General features: G+C 27.1%; 1 protein-coding gene and 2 pseudogenes across 1 annotated transcript; 2 read left to right on the top strand and 1 right to left on the bottom strand.

Annotated features, from left to right (window-relative positions):
* Positions 1-12,921: 12,921 nt before the first annotated feature.
* LOC137822863 (calmodulin-like protein 2) lies at positions 12,922-13,690 on the top strand. The gene has a single exon (XM_068627877.1). It carries the CDS (start codon positions 13,034-13,036, stop codon positions 13,583-13,585), a length of 552 nt encoding a protein of 183 aa, XP_068483978.1. The 5' UTR covers positions 12,922-13,033; the 3' UTR covers positions 13,586-13,690.
* Positions 13,691-17,320: 3,630 nt separating this feature from the next.
* On the bottom strand, positions 17,321-22,786 carry LOC137822264 (uncharacterized; annotated as a pseudogene).
* An 8-nt stretch (positions 22,787-22,794) lies between these two features.
* Positions 22,795-23,714, top strand: LOC137822263 (uncharacterized; annotated as a pseudogene).
* The last annotated feature ends 739 nt before the right edge of the window (positions 23,715-24,453 follow it).

Raw genomic sequence — 24,453 nt, 5'->3', positions numbered from 1 at the left:
CACAATCAAATAACTTTTTCTATTTTTCCAAAAACATAATTAACTTTTTCTGTGTTGAATAAATCTTCTAGGAGAATGAACTATGCCTCTATTAGTGATTTTCAAAAAAAAAATTATCTGATTAAATAGTTCAATGTCTCTTTCAAAGTCTTATGTTGTGATTAAAATAAATTATTATCTTAATTACGCTTTTAATTCTCATTGTGTTGTCCGTTAATGATTTTATTCTCTTTAGTGGTGAATTACACTTTACTCACTCATGGTTTGACACTTTCTCAAAGAACCCCTTTTTTACAGTAATGTTTTTATTCATATCCCCTTATCACTTGGAAGATAACAACAAAAATATTGGCATATACTTTAAAAAATGTGGAAAGGATGAAATTTCTTACATAATTTTTTATGTTGTTTTTCAATTAAAATTAAAATTCATGTTTATAATTTTCACAATAAATACTTATATTAAAACTCCAACACAAGTTAATTATATAATTCTCAATACTATTTAAGAAAAGATTAAATATTTTTTTTATCTCTATATTATAACATGGAATTGATTTTCGTTCTTACTCCAAACTATAGATCATCTAGGAACTTGTAATCTGAAAATAATTGTAATAAGTTTTTGTGTATGTGAAATGTTTGTTAATTTTTTTCAAATATGGTTAGTTTTTTTAAAAAAAATCATTGTGATGTCCATTATAACTACTTTCAATGGATTGATGAGGTGAAACCTCAAATTGAACTAGTTTTATATACATAACGAGTCATTTCAAACATTTACATACTATAAACACCTTAATGGTTTAAAATTTGGAACATTAAAAAAAAAAATTGACCCTTAAGAAAAATGTAGACAAAAATATTTAATAATCACATTTTACAAACTCTAAAGCAAAAAAAACATATTTCAATTTCATAGCGTCACAATGTGAAAATCTTGTGATAAAAAATCAAAATAAAAACTTTTGACATTATAGGCTTGGACACCATTCTCACATAATTTTACATTACATAAATGATATTGTTCCTGCTAGGGAGATGGGACCTAAAGAACTATTAAAGTCTTCGTCTCCTTCCTTCGGTCGAGCAGGTTGTTGGATGATGAACTGGGGTCCTTCTCGTCTTCGTGCTTCTTCTTCGGCACTCGGTCTCGGGCGAACACCAAATGGAGGGTACCTGTGGAAGACACTTCGACGCTCAAGTCAGTAAAGCGGGTGATCAGTATTCGGGTAGGTGCACAGTAACAAATGGCATACCTTTCTCCTTGGGATGTGTGTTATTTATATTATTTTAATGGGCTTACCTTATTGGGCCTAATTAGTGGAGTGGATCTCACTAAGGGTTGCATTACCTAATCCTTAATGACGAATTAGCTTCACTGACATTGGTTTGAGCGTTAATGGTTGTACGTGTCGGCCGGCCAGGCCGACTGTGGCGATTTCCCTCGTCTCGGCCAAGTCTCTTAGGTCTCGACCAGGCTTCCCCGGTCCCGGTCATCTCGGCCAAGTTTTCATGGTCTCGACCAAGTCTCTTAAGTCTCGGTCAGGTTTCCCTGATCTCGGGCAGCTAGGTGGGTCTCGGTCTCACCCATACCAGTACAAATATATTTTTTTATCTTCATTTTATAAAGAATATTGTTTATGGTGGGTGTTTGTCATATATTTCTTTGCTTAGGTTGCCACACAAAATTAACACTTGCGCTAGCTAGATGTAAACAATGCATTTCTTCAAAGTGACTTAAATGAGGATGTGTAAATGATTCCTCGTCTATGTATGAATACTCCTAAAGCAGATTATGTGTGTAAAATAACAAAGTGATTATATGGTTTAAAGTAAGTAAGTAGACAATGTTCTGTCAAGTTATCATATTCTCTTTAAAATATAGGTTTTCTGTGATCAAGTTTTGATCATTTTTAGTTTATAAAAAAAACCGATAATGTTTTCACTACCTTGCTTATATACATGGATGATATAACTCTTAAAGGAAGCTCAATATTTGATATTCAACATGTAACACGTGATTTAGATAAAGTCTTCAAAGTGAAAGACTTTGAAAAACTCAAAATACTTTATTGGTTATAAAATTGCCCATTGCAACAAAGGAAATCATGTTTTTCAGGAAAATATGTCCTCGATGTTCTTGTTGATGTTGACAAAAAAAAACCTTGTTCTACTCACATGATTAAAGACATAAAACAATGTTTGAACGAGAAATACCTCTACAAGACATCATTTCATATCAACGTCTTATCGATACACTTTTATAGTTCACCAATACAAGTCCTGATATAAGTTATTCTTCAGTTCTTAAGTCAATTCTTTTATGTTCCTACTTTGATCATTTCCATGCACTTATCGGATTGTACAATATATTAAAACTGCTCCCGAACAAGATTTATTCTTTCTTGATAATTTTGATTTACAATTTAAGGATTTTAAAAATTCAAATTGGGTCTGTTTCTAAAAACTATATGCTTTACAATTATCTTGATATTAAAACTCAATTATCAATTATTATATATTGTGACAATGAATCAACAAAATAGATTACTCAAAATTATTTGAAGTCAAACTTATTTTTGTTGCTACTTATATCTAAACATCAGCAATATATGTAGATATTTTTACCAAACTTCTCCTCGAACCTAGAAGCTTTAATACCATTGTCTCAAAACTAGGAATGCTGAATATTTATGGTACAACGGTTATTAAGTTTTCACTAATTTCTATTTTATTGTTCTCGCCTTTTTTTCTGCTAATTGAATGCCTAATTAATAGACTTCATTTTTCATTTTACCTATTCTTCGCACGAGTTTATCTCTCCCTCTTTCCTGTCATATCCTTATTGGATTTTACAATTTATTTCATTTTACGTCATTCTCATTCTATTTGCTTATATTGCAAAAATTGTCTATACACAACAACCATCCAATAAGATTATCTTTAAACTATTTTTCAATATGAGATGAAGTTTACCTAACCTCCTTTATTGGAGTTATGATAGGTGAACCTAATTTTGTAATCCCTCACTTACATCATTATATTAATATTTAGAGAATTTTAATTACAGTATTGAAAAATTAAAGTTAGGATGATATCTAATCAAAAGTAGGCATAAATAAAAGAATGACACAAGAAATATAATTAAGCCCATGTTATTTTCACTATTAAAAAATTTAAATAATATATATATCAAAATAATTTTCTGCTGCATCATAAAAGTTGAGTAGTTGTGTGTTTCAGGGGTAGGTGAAGACATCGTGGGAGGTTTGAAATGGATCACATCACATGACCAGCAAAAGTAGTTGACTCTTAAGAGATTTTGAAAACATGGGAAAAAGTGGTGGGGGATATCTATGAAGAAAAAAGAAAGTTACATTATCTATAACTATGGGATTCATTATTATAATAGTTTTTTTTATGTAATTTTTCTCTTATTTTACCTCTATTTAATATATTTAATATATTTTACCTTTATTTTTAATATATTTTATTTTATTAGTATAATGAAATATTTTGTCTAATTCATATGAATTATTTAAAAATAAAATAAATTTATTTTTTCTTTTTTTAAATTAATATTAATATACCATTTTTATACACAAATTAATTTCTTCACTTTTTCTTTAATTTTTTTTATTTTAAAGAAAAAATAAATAATTGGTAGTTAAAACTTTGGTAGCTAATTAGATATCAATTTAGAAACTATTTAACCATAATAAAAACTAATTTATAAACTAAAATTTATTTTAGTCTCTAAAATGGTCTTTAATTTAGTTACTATAGCAACTAATTATTTTGGTCTCTAAAATTGGTTTTTATTTCATGATTTTCTTGTAGTGTATTATTTGATAAAGTCATTATTCTTTTGTATCTACCTACCATCAAGTCAATCATAATTTTAACGTTAACATCACTGAGAACAAAATTTTCAATGGAATAAAAGGAAAAAACTTGAAGAAGAGAAACTTAAACTATTGATTAATTAATTCATCATTTTTTTTTTACATATTAATTTTTATTTTTCAGTTTCAACGAATCCAAAATTAGTTGAGTAAAAGATAAAAATGTAAATATACAATATACCTGTATTTCTTTTAGTTTAAATAATAATTTTTACAATTTTACTTTTAACTATCTCCATTACATTATTTATATACTTTATCTTTCTTTTTTCCGTCTTCATGATTTATTTAATAAATTTATTTTACCAAAATATTATTTTCTCAAGAAAAAATAGCAAGTTTGTTGCCAAGATGTTCTTACGGATTATTTTATTTTATTGTAGAACTCAATAATAGTTATTGATGGCTATTATTTATTAAACCGGTGATATTGATATTTTACGTGAGACCTCGTGAGCGTGACCACATTCAATTTCCATGGATGGAAACTTGTTCTTGTTTATTCCATAAATAAATAATGAATCACAGGTTAACGTAACAAAGACGATGACGACTCAACCAACAATATCCAACAGCAAAAAATATAAAATTGATTGATAATGTCCGTCAATTGAAAATATAATAAAATAAGTGAAACATGAAAACATTGCATAAACAAATGTTTGGAGAAAAATATGCTGTGAACATGCTGAATTTTTTTATTGTTGGTACGTGAGACGTGTTAAATTTAAAATTGAAGATTAATTAAAATAAGAATATTTAAATATAAAGAATGTGTATGATTAATTGCAAAATCACTAAAATTTAACGTCAGATGCAAAATGTCCGAGTTTATATAAGGATTCGCATGATTCATTTTAAAAACAAATTAAATAAATAAATAAAATATAGTATATCAAGCATATTGTGTTATAATATAGATGATAGTTCATTGAGAAATTAAGTCATATTTAAAATTTACTTTTAAGAGTAAACAATAATTTTAAGTAAACAATAGTTTGTACATACACTAGCTACATAGGACCGATAATCACACTGTCACTGACATAGACATTGATACGACATTGATACGACATGGACGTAGAAATACATATAATCTTTAAAATGTAAGATACGAAGACATAAATGTATATATTATATAATTATGAATTATATAAATTGACAATAAATATTTATGTGTACAAATATGTTTTCAGATTATTTTTTGGAATAGAAACATGTCTTTCATGACTAGTTCACAAAGATTTGTTTCTTATTTTTATAATAATAATAATAAATTATACAATAAATTTAAATTTTTAGAAAATTAATGAATTTTAAAAAAAAAATTGTGTTAAAACTGTACTATAATTATCACAAATCTAACTAATATTTTTTGAATTTCACAATTCACGGATACTTGTCATACGAGATACATTATTTAAGAGGAATGTCAAAGCTTCATAGCTGATTAGTCTCACTCGTAAATAAAGGAAGCGTATAAGTACAATAATTTATGTTTATTTTAAATTTTGATAAAATGAATTTTGAATAATAAATATTATATTGGAGAACTGTATTTTAAAATAGTAGTTGAATTTTATTTTATCTCAGAAAATCATTTATGTACAAAGAAAAAACTACGGCAAACATTATGTTTTGCGTTTAGATTCTAGATCTAATTAGAACTAATGTCAAAATATACATGTCCCTTTTTGTAATTAACTGAAAAAAAATCCTATTATTGATGTTAAGAATAATAAATATAAAAATTATTTTTTTCACAAATTAAAATTTCAATTAATACCACCGTGTAAGATATTTTAAATATGAATTTTTTAAATGTTTATATCCTTCTTGATTTTTTATTTTTTTTCTTTCTTGCAATTCTTGTAGATGCTCAATCTTGAACATTTTCAAAGGTTTAAAGGAAGTTTTTTTAAAAATTTACCATTTTCGTCTGTGAAAAAAATACAAAAGTGTGATGAAATGAGTTTCTACTAAAAATCTCGAACTTTATGAACTAAAAGTTAAAAACACTAATCCACCATTGTAGTAAAGACGTATTCATTGATATTGTTACATGTATATGTGGTTATATAAAAAATTTATTTATTATAAAAAAATCACTATATAGAAATCAATTTTAGAAATAAAAATAATTAGTTGTTACAATGACTAAATTCAAATATATTTTAGAGACTAAAAAATTTATTAATTTCTATTATAGATAAATAGTTTCGAAATTGGTATCTAATTAGCTACCAAATTTGGTAGTTAATTAAATACCAAATTTGGTAGAAAAAACTTGGTACATAATTAGATACCAAATTATAAACTAATTTAGAAACCAAAATTTTTGTTAATTTCTAAAATGGTCTCTAATTTAGTCAATATAACAATTAATTATTTTTTGTTTCTAGCTGATAAAAAAAATATATTTTTTTCTTTCTAAAATTAGTTTCTATTCAATAATTTGTTTTAGTGATTCATAACAAGTTTTTAAATATAAAGGTGTTAGGTTAGTTTTTCTTCTATTTTAATTATTTGCTAATTGTTAAATATAAATATTTAGGTTTGAGAATTTAAATCTTAGAATAAACTTCCATAATATTGGGACAAGAAGTTTAAGTTTCAAAAGAAACATGAAGATCTATTATGATATTAGATGTCAAGTTTTACATTACTAATGATGGAAATGGTTCAGAACTACGAAATAGTGGTTTTAGAGGCTTTGACTTTTGCAGCTAACGAAGTTTTAGGTTCACAACTTAATGTTCAAAGTCTATGTTAATGTTTTCATGAGGTCTTCTCTTTTTACACTAATTATCTATTAATCAATATAAACAAATTTAACATTCTACATCGAATCAACATTATTTCTAAAATAATTGTAAAGTCTTGCATTTGTCGAAAATTATAAGTTGTATGTAACATTAATTTTGTGGAGGGTTAATTTGGTTTTTCTTCTGTTGACTTAATTATAGTATAAAACCATATATAGGAGTGTATAGTCTATGAGGGTTTAAGTTTTTTTTTTAAAAAAAATAAAATAATTATGTGAATTTAAGTTTGTGTGTAAGAATGAGATTTGTTCTCACTTCTAACTTAAAAAAAATCAATTGTTTGTAATTTTATATATATATATATATTGTTTATCTTACTCATCTTCATAAAAAAAATTGCTTGATTTTGTATTCAATATGAGACTCTCAACTCTACATTTAAATTTCTCACACTAATTCATACAGTTGTTTTTTTCTTCTTTCATTCTCAATTTTTCTCATCCCTTCAAGTTTTAAAAAATAGTTTCCTCTTTCTCCTTCAATCATCTCTTTCCAAAAAATTTAAGTTAGTTAAGGGATAATTGAATGTTGTTTGAATAAGTTCTTTTCCTTCATATTTATTTCATAGTTTCATTTACCTTTTCATTGAGAAAGATTGTATTCGAAGTGTGAAAAAAGGGTTTTAGTGGAAAAAAAAATGTACCTGTAGTTAGATGCTTTGTTGGATAGGATTTTGAGTTCTTAAGATGATTTATAGAGTTTTGTTGTTTTCTCTTCATCCATCTCTTCAACCTCATTGTATACAAAAATTCAAAGTAAGGGAAATTAATTTTTCCTAAATTTCATACTAATTTATAAATAAATTAATTATTTAAGTTATATAAAACGAGTTTTATTGTTCGTGATAAGTGAAATTAAAGATTTTTATTGTTGTTAGCTACACCATGAGTTGAATTTTAGAAAATAATCAATGAGTTTGATATTGGTAATGTTCTTAAAATTTTAGTAATTGTATTTTTTTTTTATTGATTTGTTGTTATATGTTAGTAATTTATGAGGGAAATTGTTTTGGTCTAAAATTAAATTTTCAATGGAGAATTGAATTTTTGAGTTATAAGTACAAATTTACCCATATTTTAGTTTAATTGGTGTATGTGAATTATGATGCTATCAGGTATAACTTTTACCTGTGATAAGTGAAAAATGATTTTGGGATTGATTTAGATACTCTAAGTTTGATTTTGTGTGATTTAGACAAAGTTTTATAATCCATTTTTTTTTTTTAACTTGTCATATTGAATTGTATTTGGTTTGAAAACAAAAGTGAACTTATTGGAATCCGCTGAATGGAATTTCTAAATACAAGTTGATTATTATCAAGTCTTATGATTTAAAGTGTTGTTTTTGTATAATGTTTGAATTTTTATTCAGTGTGTTTATAAATTTTATATTTTATGGCTAAAGTTGTCTTGTTTAGTGAAAATAAACTATTGAATGAAATGAGTTAAAATTTAATGGATTCATAACTAACTATTGAATGAAATGAGTTAAAATTTATTGGATTCATAACAACCTATTGAATGAAACGAGTTAAAATTTAATGGACTGATGATTATTAAATGATGTTTGTTAGAGAGATAAGACATTTGTATACATGTATGGTGTAAGAATTAAAAAATTAAATAAATGAATGGAATATTCAAGTTTTTTTTCTGATGACTTGAATTATGTAAATAAAAATACCAAGCAGTAAAATTTCAATAAATGATTATTATATAATAAAAATTCACCAAAAAAAGTATGCAAAAGTTATTTAGCATGTATGAAATTATATATTAGTTATATATTGGTAATACGATTTGTTTAAATTCAATGTAATCTTTTGGGAATTTGTATAATCACTACAAGAAAATCATCAACTAAATTAGAGATAATTTCAGAAACTAAAAAATAATTGATTTCTAAATTAGTTTTTATTATTGTAAAATAGTTTCTAAATTGGTATCTAATTAGCTACCAAAATTTTAACTACCAAATTATTTGGTAGCAAAAACCTTGGTAGCTAATTAGATACTAATTTAGAAACCATTTAACAATAATATAAATTAATTTAGAAATCAAAAATTTATTTAGTCCCTAAAATGGTTTCTAATTTAGTCACAATAATAACTAAATATTTTTTGTCTCTAAAATTAGTTTCTATTTCATGATTTTCTTGTAGTGAATCTTTCGATATTATTATTATAAATAATTTGAATAATTTATATAAATTATGTTATTATTTTTAGCTTTGTTTGTGATTATTCGTAAAAGCAACACTCGAAGTTCACGAGCAATAAGAGTACTAGTATCCTATTCTAGTTTTGGAATATTCAAATTCCAACTTTTGAAAACCATGTATTGTAGGTGTATATTTTATATAGAATGATTAAGATTTTTTGTGTCCCTCTTTTATTTATCCCTATCAGTGTCTTTTTGAAAAAATAAAAATAGTTGTTTTGTGAAGAGATTTTGACCTATTTGGTGTAAGTTAAACCTGAAGAATAGTAGTTTTTGTGTTGAATGGGTGGTTTTAACCTAAAAAAAGTGTGTAGTCAAAGGAGAACTATAGCTTCTGACTGCGAACTCTTGGAAGTAGCTGAGTTACTTAAATGCCAACGCTAACTTCAATTGTTTGTTTGTTATTGGTTGGTTCGCAAATTCATTTTGGAGAGTTCAATACATTTATAAAAATAAATTCGTTATTCAATATCAAATTTATATAGGCAAATATATTATTAAAATGTATATTTATTGCTGTTTTAATGGAGTAAAATCTGATTAAATAATTTGTGCAATTAAAAAAGTTATTGGTATTTTTTTTCATATAGCGTTCTTCTTTCAAGGAATTCATATAACTTATTAAATACACTATTTTACAAAATTTGTACCCGTAACAATCGATCTATATGCATGACATCCGTATTTGAAAAAAATAATTAGAGAGGTGGAAATAAAAGTAATAGATAGGAAAATAAACGAATTTAAAACAATTGATGGAGATCCACATCGATTAGAGGTTATAGTCTTTCATTGTATATAAGTGGGTGCAATTCTCAGCCTCATGAACCAGTTTTATGAGATTGAGTTAGACTTAAAGTCGACTTTGTAATATGTTATCACAAATTATCATTTTAAGATACGAAAGGAGTTAGGCACGAGTGCATATATATAAAAAGAAATAATATTTTTTGTTAAATAAAATTGTCAGAAAAGATTGCAGATTTTTTCATATTTATTTTCTTTTTGTGTTTTTACTTTCTTATTTCTTTTTTGTTTTTATTCATTATCTTGTTGTATTTGTTCCATGTGCTTTCAGCCTTTATAGCACGCGGGCCCGTAGTTTAGTAATTTAAGAAAGATTACGGAAACTTTAATTTTACCAAACTTAGCTGGTAAAAGCATTGACTTATTGGTTGAATAAGTCTTTAATTGAATTATGCGAAAATAATAGACACATAATTAAATATTTTAAGTTTCATCAAACAAATGTTATTAATTTATATATATTTTTTCTTTAAATATTATGTTTTTTTTATAAAAACTTTTAGGATTAATTTTTTTTTCATACAAACATATAAGTTGTTTTTTATGTATAGATTTTGTATAAATGGTTTGCTTATGTTAGACTCAAATTTTCACCATTTTCATAATGACTTATTCACTTATAAATACAAAAAAAATACTTTCAGTTTTTTGGAAGTCAAAACAGCTTACATCTAAAAAATACCTACAGATTTGTATAGTTGAAAAGTTTTTTTTATGTAAAAAAAATACTCAATCCTTATATAATTTTTTAAAAAATAACTTTCAAATTGTATAATTTGAAAGTAAAGAAAAATTTTAGATTACACAATTTAAAAGTTAAAATTTTTTTAGATTGGATAAGTCATTTTTTACTTTCATATTCTGCAATATAGATATTTTTTTCATGAAAAAATATATATAATCTGAAAATTATTTTTAAAAAAAGAATAAAATAGATTTCTTTTATATTTATGAAAGTGCAGAAGGAGATTATGGGGATGAAAAAGAAATTTCCCTTATCTTTTTTTAGAATATAGTATTTGCCCGGCCCATTCCAGTTTGGATATACTGTCAAAAAGTACTATATACACCTATAATTTTAAGTTTCGAACCTATGATTTATTTTTTAAAACTGTTTTGCAAAAATTACATTGAAAGAAACCTGGTAACGTGAATGGTTTTTAAACATTAGGAAGACATCATAAGAAACATGCAAAGCCAATTAAAAAAGTATCAAAATGACTTGAGATGATTTAAGATTATATTTGGCAATATATTTTGATTTTTTTATTAGTTAAAAACCTTCTTCTAACTTATGAATAATATCTAAATAAGTTATAACATTTTCTGAGACGTTATTTTAATTCATATTTTAAAGTGTTGTTTTGTAATTTTCTTTTTTCTTCATTTATTTTTGGTTTTTGTAATACTAATTAAATTATAATTTTACCACCTAAAAAAAGTTAAATTTAATTACAATTTATGATTGGCAGAACAGTTGTTATACCTAATGCATTTGGAAAATGAACACACGTTTTTAAAGTAATATCTCTCATCTTTACAAAAACTGATAAGACAAGTTGAAAATGATAATTATATATTGTAAATTGTTTTAATTTTATTTGATATGAAATTTCCAATAAAATTTTATTGTCACACTAAGACATACTTCTAAGATTAAATTTTTGTAAATAATTTAAAATTGTTGAATAAAGTAATACGATAAACTCAATAAATGTTATTTTAATAAGTTTAATATTATATTATAAGTAATTTTAAATTTAATTTATCTTTATAGAATCGGTTAAAGAAAATCTATTTACTTATGAAAGTGGATCTGATATATGAACAAAATAAAAATAGTACACGTAATGTGGGTTAGAGAAATCATGCAGGAAGAAGGGCAACGAATATTTAAAAATTAAATTTAAAATTAATTGGTACAGCAACAAAACGCGGTTTCTGCACATAATTAAACTACATTAAAAATTGTTGTACCAAAGTATCTTTTTCAAAAGTTTGATTCGATCTAGGCCTAATATTATAAATTATATTACGGAGAATTGCAAAACATTAATTAATTTGAGTGTCTTCAAGGAAGCTGCTAACCCAACAAGTGGATTTTGTTGTATAATAAGAATATTTTTCCACATGAAAAGAACTACTCATTATGTGAAAAAAATTTAATTAGCTATTATAAAAAATAATTAATTTCATTGATAGTAATAAATGTTTTAAATTTATATTTTTTTTAATTATCACTGTCCTTAAAATTTTTCTACCTCTTTTAATTGTTTATCATTACACTCTCTCTTTTTAATCATGCATATACATTTTAGTCTAAAACTAGTTAGTTATATACATAAAAATGTAGGTATATTAATTAAAAAACCACAAGTGAAAGTGAAGCAAATGGTATTTAAAGGAAAGTGCGTGACCTTTTTCAATTAGGTAGAAGAAAGTAACACCAATTAAGTTATAGCTTTGTGGGAAGTGTGGCTCCAAGAAACTTACCTATATAAAACATATGGAAAATAAAGTAAAATTAGGATGTATACAAATATATTGTAGGGTTTCTAGGAAAACAAGAACCTCAATTATATAGCTTAATTAGTGTTGGTTTATTTATTTAAATAGGAAAATAAAAACAAGGGCAATGTTAAACTACTTGTTGTAATAAGGTCTTTATTAAAATTTAAGATTTTATTAAAAAATTAACATTAAATTTAATTCAACTTTATAAAAACTTTATAAAATTAGAAAAATTTGCATATATTTATATATTATAAAATATTTTTATTTCTAATCATTATAAGATATCTAAAAACACCTTTATATACTATAAAATATTTTTATTTATAAGCAACATAAAATATTCAACTACACTTTATATATTATCAATTATTTTTATCTTTATTCCATCTGAAATATTTATCTATCTTAATGAAAGATATATGTAATTGCTCAATAAACTTGACATGCCTTTAGTACAGTGAACCAAAATTTAGAATACATAACTAAAAATATATATATTATCTTGAGTGCAATCAATTTGCATGCCAGCTGCATCGAACTGTATATTGTATTGAATGATTATTGTTATATAATATGATTGATGATTTGCACCATAGAATGGCACATGAGTGATTTGGTATTGAAAGAAGGGTGTAATGTGATGGATCTCACTATAAAAGAGATGTGATAACAAGGTTAAGCTATGTACCAAAACTTGAGTGATCATAAATCATAACACAGTAAAATACTTGTGCTGTTGTTGGTAGTGTATTGACTCAAATGGGGATAGCAGAAGTGTGCTCCAGGTTCCTGGGGGACTTTTTCCAAGCATTCAAATGCTCCCCACAGAGCTCAGTGTCTTATCACCAAGATCACAATCATCATGCATGCAAATCTGAGAGGATGGTGAAACTTGATGAGAAGATGATTGGTGCCCTTGTTACTGTTTTTGGGATGGAAAGCAATGGAAGAATAAAGAAGGAAAGTGCAAGGGAGGTGGTGGAGAAGCTTGGTTTAATGTGTGATAGGGGTTCAACAGGGTTTGAGCTAGGTGAGGGTGGGTTAATGGATGATGATGAAGTGCCTGTGGAAGAGGTGCTTGGTGAGTTGGAGGACATTTCAAAGCGCAGTGAGGTGTTGCATGAAGCCTTCAAAATCTTTGATGAGGATGGAGATGGATACATAGATGCAATGGAGTTGAAGAGGGTGCTTGATTGCTTGGGTTTGGACCAGGGTTGGGATATGAATGCCATTGAGAAGATGGTGAAGGTGGCAGATTTGAACTTTGATGGCAAGGTTGATTTTGATGAGTTTGAATTGATGATGGGGTAGCAGTTAAGAAAATAATAAATTTTTATATTTAGAATGATTATTCAGCACCCAATTGTATATTAATTAACTCATTCATTCCAATCCATTTTGCAATTCTTGAGTTCACTCATTTCTCTGTTTCTTCTGTATAACCATATAAATGTGCATAAACTCTATGGGTAATGATAGTTTTACATCATCATTTATTTCCACAATTTGAAGTTTTGATTCCTTACAAAGTGATCGAGAGACTATTTAAGTTAACCTAAGAAAATAATCCATCGAGATAATATTGCTAGGTCAAATAATTGTTCATTTTGGAATTTAAAATTTTAATCTTAAAAATATTTTATTAGATTGTGAAAATATATATACAAATTATCATTAATTTTAATTTTTAAATAATATAAGACTATTAGATGTGTCAAAACAAAAATTTTACAAAAATCAAATTTCCCATTTAAAATGAGTGAATTTCTTAACAGATTTAAAATAATTTATATCAATATACAATTTATTCATAAAGAACATATCCCCATACACAATTTTAATTTGCTTAAGCGACTTACTCGCCACTGAATCTCATGATTCCTGCCAGGTGTTTAGCACATGAACTGGTATTTTGGATCTAACACAATAATAAGAATGAAGAAAAATAATAGTATACCAATTTTATTCATTTCATCGTGTATTGTTTTATATTCCATTTTATTTTCTATTATTAATAATTATGTAAATATTATAATCTTTGGTCGATTCATACATGTCAAAAGAAAAAAAAAATCTTTAGATACTATATATCTTATTAATGCTTTTTTAGCTATTTTATAGAATTCATTTTTTTCCCATGCTACGAAGTTGAAACTCTAATTAAGAGTAGTATAAAAATACTTAAGAAACTGTATTAGGTTCTATTCAAAATATTATTACATCAAGTATGGTAATTTTGTATGGGACAATTATTTGGCTTGCTATCATCAATGGCCAACTCATCACTAATACTCATCACTAATACTAGGTTGATAACAACATTGTAATTTACATGCTTTTATAGTTGTACTGGCATGGCTGACTAACATGCTGACGTATCTCGGGACACCCTGACTGAAACGACCGAGACACCATGCACGGCCAGATCGACCGACAGGTATTACCATTAATGCTCAAACTAAGGTCAGTGAAGCTAAACTATCATTATGAATTAGGTAATGCAACCATAAGTGTGATATATTACACTAATCAGACCCAATGAGGTAAGCCCATTAAAATAATATAAATAGCACACATTCCAAGGAGTAAGGTACGTCATTATTGCTGTACACCTATCCGAGTACCGAACACCCTTTACTTACTTAAGTGTCGGAGTGCCTTCTGCAGGTACCTCCCCCATCTAGCATTCACTCAAGACTGAGAGTCAAAGGAGTAACACGAAGACGAGAATGATCCCAATGAAGCCCTAACAACCTTCCCGAAGGAAGGAGGAAGACGAAGACTTCAATAGTTCTCTAGCTCCCATCTCCCTAACAGGAACAATAGTTATCAATAATTATTAGATGATAAATATGAGCTTATATAATATTTTAGATTTGGAATTGTAACTACTTTTTCCTTATCAGTTATAACTAATAATTGTTCTATCCGTTTCTATGTTATTTTTTAGCTTTTTATGTGTTATATAAATATAGTAACTAACAATTCTTGATTAATAAAATATATCATTTTCTTTTTTTCTTTTATCTTTTTTCTCTATCCCCTGTTTGCTTCAGTGAATGTATTCTTCACAAGCAAAGAAGTGAGGAGATGTAACTATTTGGATCTAGGGTTTTGTGGGGGAAGAGAAGAAGAGAATATACCTTTAAACAATAAATATCTTCTTCCCTCAAAATGAAGAAATATAGAGGGAAAACCATGTCAGCATCCCTTATTTTCAAGTTTACCCTCATGTATTCTAATTTTTCACATGATCACAACGCTTCATTTTAATGTATTAGTATTTAAATTTTTTTATTGTACAATGTTTAATATATATATATATATATATATATATTATTTAAATTGAAGAAAATAATCATCTTAAATTTTAAGGAAGTTTAAGTTTGTTTATTATTTTTATAAAATACAAATTATGTAAATAATGATAAATCAGTGTAAAAAAATATGGTTAAATAAAATCTTCCATTTAAAGAAATTATTTGATGTTATGTTTTTATTTAATTTTTTCTTGTGTTTATATTAATATATTTCTATGTATAGCTATTATGTTTATGACTTATAATTTATTTGATTATAATTTTTTATAATTTTTTTTTCTATTGTTAATTACGTTATATTTTTGTTGTTGTAGTATTTTTTTATTTTTGATTACTATAGGATTTTTAATATTAAAAAATAATATATTTTTTATTGATATAAGATTTGATTTATTTTTCAATTTTATAGCACGTGTTTAATATTTTAAATAAATTACTTGAAGTTCTTTTTTATTTAATTTGTTGAATATATATTTTTTTTTCTAATTATAATTTTTAAATTATACATAATTATATTTAACATATATTTTTTTTCTGATTATAAGTTTTAAATCTACGAAATATGTAAAAGTTGTTCATTTATTTTTAAAGAAAACAAGTCATTTTATTATTAATTTTTTTAATAGGCAAGGGTAAATTTGTAAAGTAACATTTTACACCTTAAAAAAAAATTAAAATTCCCTCACAACCATTACATCACTCACAAATTCTCATAAACTTTCTTCACACATCCGCTCTAACATACCCTAATCCAAACACCCTCACTTTCTTCACACTTTCATCTAACATCCTCACATATCCACTCCCTCAAATCCCCAAACATTTATCATCTCTCTCAACTTCAAAAATTAAGTGTGAGTCCTTTTTCAGTCATTCAACCAAGCATTTTCTTTCAAATCCCATTTTTCTCCATTTCTTCTTCAATGGTTCAGAAAAACCACTTATGCCATCCAAGAACCTCTCTCCGCAACGTCATTAAACATGTAACTTTCTCAATTCACTTTGGATCTAAGAAGTCAACCATTTCCCCCAAAAGTGTAAGTGTGTGTAATGATGCAAGAAAGAAGAAGAAGAAAGTTTCATGTTTTCAACAAAAAGAACTCTTTAATTCTTCTTAGGTATGCACATTCTCTTCTTCACTTTACCTAACTTCTTTTTGAAACATGTCAATGTTGTGTGAGATGTCACAGAAGTGCCAAAAAGAAGTGACAAAAAGAAGCGGTAGTTGAATCTATATAAAGGATTGGAAAGAGAAAGAAGAAGAAAACAAAAGATTGAAAATATAGGGAGCGAAGAAAGTTGTGGAAACCCGTGAAGGAAATTGAAACAAGCATTGGTTCGTTCATTTGTCTGGGTTGGAGAAGACCAAAGCCACCCTCAATGAGAAGTTTTAGTCTCTTACCCGATGTACCCGGTGAATATAACCAAACAATAATAATAACTGTGCCGACATGTTCATTTATCATGGGTCTTGGACATGGGGAACTTCCAAGGATGGAAACAAACTATGAATGTTGTGGATATAACTACCCAAACTAGCATTGTGAGAGAAAGTGCTCTACGAGTGTTGTACTATTTGTCTATTAGAGTAATTTATTAATCTTACATTGTATACTTCATCTACAATTTCTTTTTTCATGTCTATAATATATTTTTCCCACTTTTTGTTTTCTACTAACACGTTGAAGTCCAAATCAATGGCATACCATCTTAACAACCTACTTTTTTAAAGATCATTTCGTTGTCCCATTTTTGTTTTTCTTCTTCTCTGCAACAAATCTAATACATATATCTCAATTATAGCATTAAACTTAAATACATATTAATTACTGCTTTTATGATCATTTGATATTTATTATTTGTTTTGATTTTCTTCTGCATATCATCATTCTTTAGTTTTTTTTTTAGTCTTCTCAATGGATATTCTCCCCTCTCATTGAATTTTCTCTCTCTTAGTAGAGTTGTTTTGTAATTTGATAACATAAAATCTATATCTTCTCAATATTGCACTACATTATAATTCAAACCTTTTTAATTTTTTTGCTTTGCTTTATACTAAATTATAAAAAGTTATGGAAAGTGATAATTTCTCATACTCTAATTCATCTTTGCAACCACCACATACTAATGTTTTTTAATCATACTCTAATTCAAATTTGAACAGTAAAATTAGTATGTAAAATGTTTAATTTTTTATTTATTTTTTGTACTATCTTATTTTTTGTTTATAATTTTCTTTATAAAAATCTGATTTTTTTTACGTTGTGGAACATAATTTAATGGGAAGTCTTTTAAAATTATTGTGTAAACCAGAATAAACATCTATACCTATATATAAAGGGGATTCCTCTTCTAACTGCCATATAATATTATTTCAATTTTATTCTTAGATTTATATTTTATTTCATTATTTTAAAAATTTAAAAATATATTATTTCATTTTTTTAACAGTTTTAAATGTATAACAGAAATATATAACAGAAGAGATAACATTATTTTTAAAAATCAAAATTAAATATATCTTTTTTCTCCCATTATTTTCTCTCATCAAATGATCTTTTCGTTTTCATATTCAAATTCATATTCAAAATATGAGAAGTCATTCTTACATTCCACGACCACGAACCCAGGAACCCAACCAGTAAGTGTTGTCTTTCAATTATAAAATAGAAGATGAAATTGCAAATAGAAGATGAAATTGCAATGTATGAATTTACTTTTATTTTTTATTTATTGATAATAATATTATTCTTATTGTGCTAATACATAAAACATTGAAAGGGAAAGAACGTACCGCTGCAATTGTCAGGTTGAGTGCCATGGCGGTAATGGATTCCGCCTCAACGTCGAGTGTGGAACGGATGACCGTAGTAACGAAGTCGGCGATTTTGATTGACTCACCGCAGACATAGGCAAGGAGAGAGTTGTTCGATGGGCCACCGGTGTAGAATTGTGGGAGAGTGGATTCATAATGGTAGTTGATTTTCAATTACAAGGATTCCATTTAGAAACTGTTGCCACTGTAAAATCCTTCAGGTTTCAAATTTTTTCAAACTTTTTAAATTTGAAACTTTTCAAAATTTTAAATTTTAAATTTTCAAAATTTTTAAATTTTAAATTTGCGAAATTTTTAAATTTCAAAAAATTTCAATTTTTCAAAATTTCAAACCCTAAAGTAAAACACTTCAAAAAATTTAAAATTTAAATTTTAAAAATTCTTAAATTTTCAAAAATTTAAATTTTTTAAACCCAAAAAATCTTTAAATTTTAAAATTTCGAAATTTTCATATTTCAGAATTTTCAAATTTCGAAATTTTGAATTTTAAATTTTTTTAAATTTGCAAATTTTAAAATTTAAATATAAACTGAAGGCTTTATAAACCCATCAAATATCTTTTTCGTTTTCTATTTTCTTATTCAAAATATTAGTCGTAATTTTGTTTCAAGAACCACGAAATCAAATCAACCAGTAAGTAGTGTTTTTCAATGGCTTATACACAGTTTACTCTTGCAAATTTGTAAGTATCTATACCTATATATCTATATCTATACCTATATATAAAGGGGATTCCTCTTCTAACTGCCATATAATATTATTTCAATTTTATTCTTAGATTTATATTTTATTTCATTATTTTAAAAATTTAAAAATATATTATTTCATTTTTTTAACAGTTTTAAATGTATAACAGAAATATATAAAAGAAGAGATAACATTATTTTTAAAAATCAAAATTAAATATATCTTTTTCTCCCATTATTTTCTCTCATCAAACTATCTTTTCGTTTTCATATTCAAATTCATATTCAAAATATGAGAAGTCATTCTTACATTCCACGACCACGAACCCAGGAACCCAACCAGTAAGTGTTGTCTTTCAATTATAAAATAGAAGATGAAATTGCAAAAAGAAGATGAAATTGCAATGTATGAATTTACTTTTATTTTTTATTTATTGATAATAATATTATTCTTATTGTGCTAATACATAAAACATTGAAAGGGAAAGAATGTACCGCTGCAATTGTCAGGTTGAGTGCCATGGCGGTAATGGATTCCGACTCAACGTCGAGTGTGGAACGGATGACCGTAGTAACGAAGTCGGCGATTTTGATTAACTCACTGCAGACATAGGCAAGGAGAGAGTTGTTCGATGGGCCACCGGTGTAGGATTGTGGGAGAGTGGATTCATAATGGTAGTTGATTTTCAATTACAAGGATTCCATTTAGAAACTGTTGCCACTGTAAAATCCTTCAGGTTTCAATTTTTTTCAAACCTTTTAAATTTGAAACTTTTCAAAATTTTAAATTTTAAATTTTAAATTTTCAAAATTTTTAAATTTTAAATTTTCAAAATTTTAAATTTTAAATTTGCGAAATTTTTAAATTTCAAAAAATTTCAACTTTTCAAAATTTCAAACCCTAAAGTAAAACACTTCAAAAAATTTAAAATTTAAAATTTAAAAATTCTTAAATTTTCAAAAATTTTAAATTTTTTAAACCCAAAAAATCTTTAAATTTTAAAATTTCGAAATTTTCATATTTCAGAATTTTCAAATTTCGAAATTTTTGAATTTTAAATTTTTTTAAATTTTCAAATTTTCAAATTTAAATATAAACGGAAGGCTTTATAAACCCATCAAATATCTTTTTCGTTTTCTATTTTCTTATTCAAAATATTAGTCGTAATTTTGTTTCAAGAACCACGAAATCAAATCAACTAGTAAGTAGTGTTTTTCAATGGCTTCTACACAGTTGACTCTTGCAAATTCGTAAGTATGTATATAATTATTGTTTTGTGTTTCTTATAATAATTACCAAAACCATTCCATTAACAAGATTCTCCATTTTTTGTTTCGTGAACATTTATAACTCTCTCAAATTAATCTTTTGGTCTCATTACCTTTTCTCTCTCTTATTTTCTCTCTATTCTTTGTATCTCTTTTCTTCCTAAATCTCTTTTAATTTTATTATATGCGATTTGCAGTTTGAAGAACTTTCACGCGTTATGGTCTGGGATTTGCAAGCTATTGTGGGATGCACCATTGCCCTAGCCACCACTATGGACAACCCGAATCTCATTCTTTCTCAAGGTTTTTGTGCTGAACAAGATGACCTACTTTGTGATTTTCGGAAATTCTTATAAACCAAAACGGTGCTTAATGAATTGGAAGAGATTTACAAACCTTTCTACCCTCATGTTCATAACAACCCTCATCCCATCATTTCATGTTTCCAACCTATCCCTCATAAAAATGTCAAAGAACTCAAACTATCAAATTGCACGACACGGAAGCATCTAAATGCAGAAGAAGGTAAGTCATTCATCCAACTGAAATTGAAAATTGATGGTACATGTATAATTTTGTTTTGTTACATTAAAAGTCAACCTGTTATGTAATATCATCAAGAATGAGGGTGGTGAAGCATATGACCGCGGCAGACACAAATAGGGTAGTTTTGAATTTAAATTTTGGGCGATTTTGGTATTCACTCTCTTATCTCCCCAGAGTCAACTTTTCCTATCCATGTTACAAAGACTCATGGGAATGTGGAAAAATCATAAACCAATGAATGGTGACACTTTACTCCAGATGATGACGTTTGTGTTTTGGGATTATTATTTTACAATCACATGGTGATGAGTGTGCATTTGTCCATTGGAAATAATGAAGAAGATGAGAAGACCAAACTTTTGGTTAAATGGAACAGTAATGTTGAAAGAGAGGGTGAAAAAGGTGAATGATGTTTGCTCTGAATTGTTTTGTATTTTATTTTCACTTTTACTAATAATGTGTAAATAATAATATTATTTATTCAATTTTACTATTAAACATAATTCTATAAAAATAAAAAATGCGGATACACAAGCACTCACGTGCCTGTGTTCCCGCTAGTTATAGATAAAAAAAATTCATTAGTAAAATTATTATATATTGTTAATTTATATAATAATTTTACATAAATTAGTAAAATTTCTGTCGTGTTATGTTTAATTCTTGAATATGTTTCATATATTATATTTTATTATGTCATAAATATTAAACATGTAACTTTCTTAATTCATGTTAGATTTAAAAACTGCACCCTTTTTCCCAAAAGTGTAACTGTGTAATGATGCAGGAAAGAAGAAGAAGAATAAAAAGAAAGTTTCATGCTTTCAACAAAAAGAACTCTTTCATTCTTCTTAGGCATGCACATTTCTTCTTCACTTTACTGAAATTCTTTGTTACACTTTTTATGATTATATGTTATTTATAATTATATTTATTCGTCTCTCATTTCTCCTCTATGTTATCTGCAAATTTGTTCTTTTCTTTACAAAAATTTTCTTCCGTATCTTCGTGCATTTTTTTTCATCTCTTACTCATTATCCCTAGGTGTGTTTTCGTGTCAATATTATGTGAGTACACACTTTTTTTCACTTTTTAAAATTTACAATTATTAATTATTATTTTTAAATGGGTGATTTTTTTAGTCTTTGTATTTTCTTTTAAATCTTTGTTTGTTCAAAATCTATAAACATTGATTAATTGTTGATAAAATAAAAGAAATGTGTAAAAAAAAAGAAGTCCACCAGTTACCTTCATCTCCAGTGAAGTCCACAAACTCATCTGCACTATCATCAATCACATAATCTCCCATAAACCACTCCACACAAAATTTCTGAATGTATAGTGCTCAAAACATCTATGATCTCATATGACTGCTAAATTTTTTCCCAATCAAGCTTCCTGACAGGATCAATTTTTGATGGCAAGCATGAGGGTGCTCCAGTTGAGCATGTATTTGTAGCTCGGAATAACTTCCAATAAATGCACATTGCTGCTCCTCACAACTACGTTTATTCTCATCAAGATGCATTCGAGCTTTATCAACTATAATCCACCCATAAACATCACCTATGCACAAGGGACAACTCAACTTGTATAGACGATCAGATACCACTAACTCACTATTTGCCATGGAATTTGCATCGGACATTTTTGTTCTTTTAAAATGATCTAAACAATTTGAGTGCAATTGACTTGTGTCACATAAAAAAGACGACACCCTTATCATAAGATGAACACTGAAGGAGCACTCTGTTATGAGAACTTCCATGCATATGGGACAAATTACATCTTCCCAACTGGTTTCCATATCCTCCATGCGGATCAAACTAGACATTTCTATATCAACCCCAACTGGTATCGGATATGGATACCAGTTGCAAACATGTAATCTGTCCCATATGCATGGTAGTTCCTCATAACAGTGTGCTTTTTCATCTTATGATAAGGGGTGTCGTCCTTTTGTATGTGACACAAGTCAATTGCATCAATTGCACTCAAATTGTTTAGATCGTTTTAAAAGAACAAAAATGTCCAATGCAAATTCCATGGTAAATAGTGAGTCAATGGTATCTGATTTTCAATACAAGTTAAGTTGTCCCTTGTGCAAAGGTGATGTTTATGGATGGATTATAGTTGATAAAGCTCGGGTGCATCTTGATGAGAAGAATCGTAGTTGTGAGGAGCAACAATGTACATTTATTGGAAGTTATTTCGAGCTACAAAAACATGCTCAATTGGAGCACCCCCATGCTTGCCATCGAAAATTGATCCTGCCAGGCAGCTTGATTGGGAAAATTTTCAGTAGTCATCTGAGATCGTAGATGTTTTGAGCACTATACATTCAGAAATTCCGCGTGGAGTGGTTTTGGAAGATTATGTGATTGATGATAGTGCAGATGAGTTTGAGAACTTCACTGGAGATGAAGGTAACTGGTGGACCTCCTGTATTTTGTGTCATGCCTTCAATAACTTTAGAAGTTCTAGAAATCGAAAAAGGGCAAGAGCTGGTGATCCTAGTAGGAGTAATCGCCCTTTAAGTTCTGATACTTCAATTGTTGATGAAAGTTCTATAGAGTATGGCGAGTTTAGGCTAGACGAGATTGATGATGACTTTAGTACAATTGACCCCTTGAGGGGTGGCATTCGTTTTCGCAGGTGGGTACGTAGTATTGTTCCATCTTATTTGATCAAATGTTGACTCCCTATTCAATATATTTTGTTATTGAAAATGAATTGATTTATGATGATAGATGGAGCAAATAGTATTTGGAAAGAAGGATTGAGCTGATTTCATGGTGATACTAAATTCGTATAAGCATGTTTAAGTATTTGCTCTCTATTATAATTTATGTTGTTAATGGTATATATATTTACATTTAATTTTTCATTCAAGATATGGTAGGTAGAAACATGTGAATGGATCACAATGAAGACACCACAGATGGTGTATCATATAGTGATCATCTTACTCCAGCTGAAAGGCGATTTCTACATCAGACACAGAGAGTTGAGCTTCAAAGATGGCGAGCAAGTCTCATCGAGATAGAATTCATGAGTTCAATCAATATCTGGCTAACCTCAATCAGCATTATGATATTCCCAAAATAGGGTCTGGTTAAGGAAACTCTGTCGTTTTAATCTTCATTCTACTAAATGTTTTGTACTGTTAAATTTGATTAACCTTTTCCAATTTAAGAAATTAAGAATGACTGTGTATATTAGTTTGAACCAACGTATATTATTTGTAGTTAAAGTTGAAAATATAATTTGTTTTCTATTTTGTGATAGTATTTTTCATGGTATGCTATCTAAATAGAAATTAACATAAAATATTAAATATTATGACGGCTATAACAGTAGTTATCGTGTAAACGCTGAGCATCAAGATCCTAAACCTTCCTAAAAAATGAATCAATTTTTTTTATATAAGGATTTTTTTTAACTACCATATTATTTTATCCTAATGTTTATGTTTTATATATGAGAGAAGATATTTGTTATTTTATAACTTCTTTAGTTTTA

Source organism: Phaseolus vulgaris, chromosome 9 (genome assembly GCF_000499845.2).
Source record: "Phaseolus vulgaris cultivar G19833 chromosome 9, P. vulgaris v2.0, whole genome shotgun sequence".
Lineage (NCBI taxonomy): Eukaryota > Viridiplantae > Streptophyta > Magnoliopsida > Fabales > Fabaceae > Phaseolus > Phaseolus vulgaris.
Note: the sequence above shows the minus strand (reverse complement) of the source record. Positions and strands in the feature narration are given on the sequence as shown.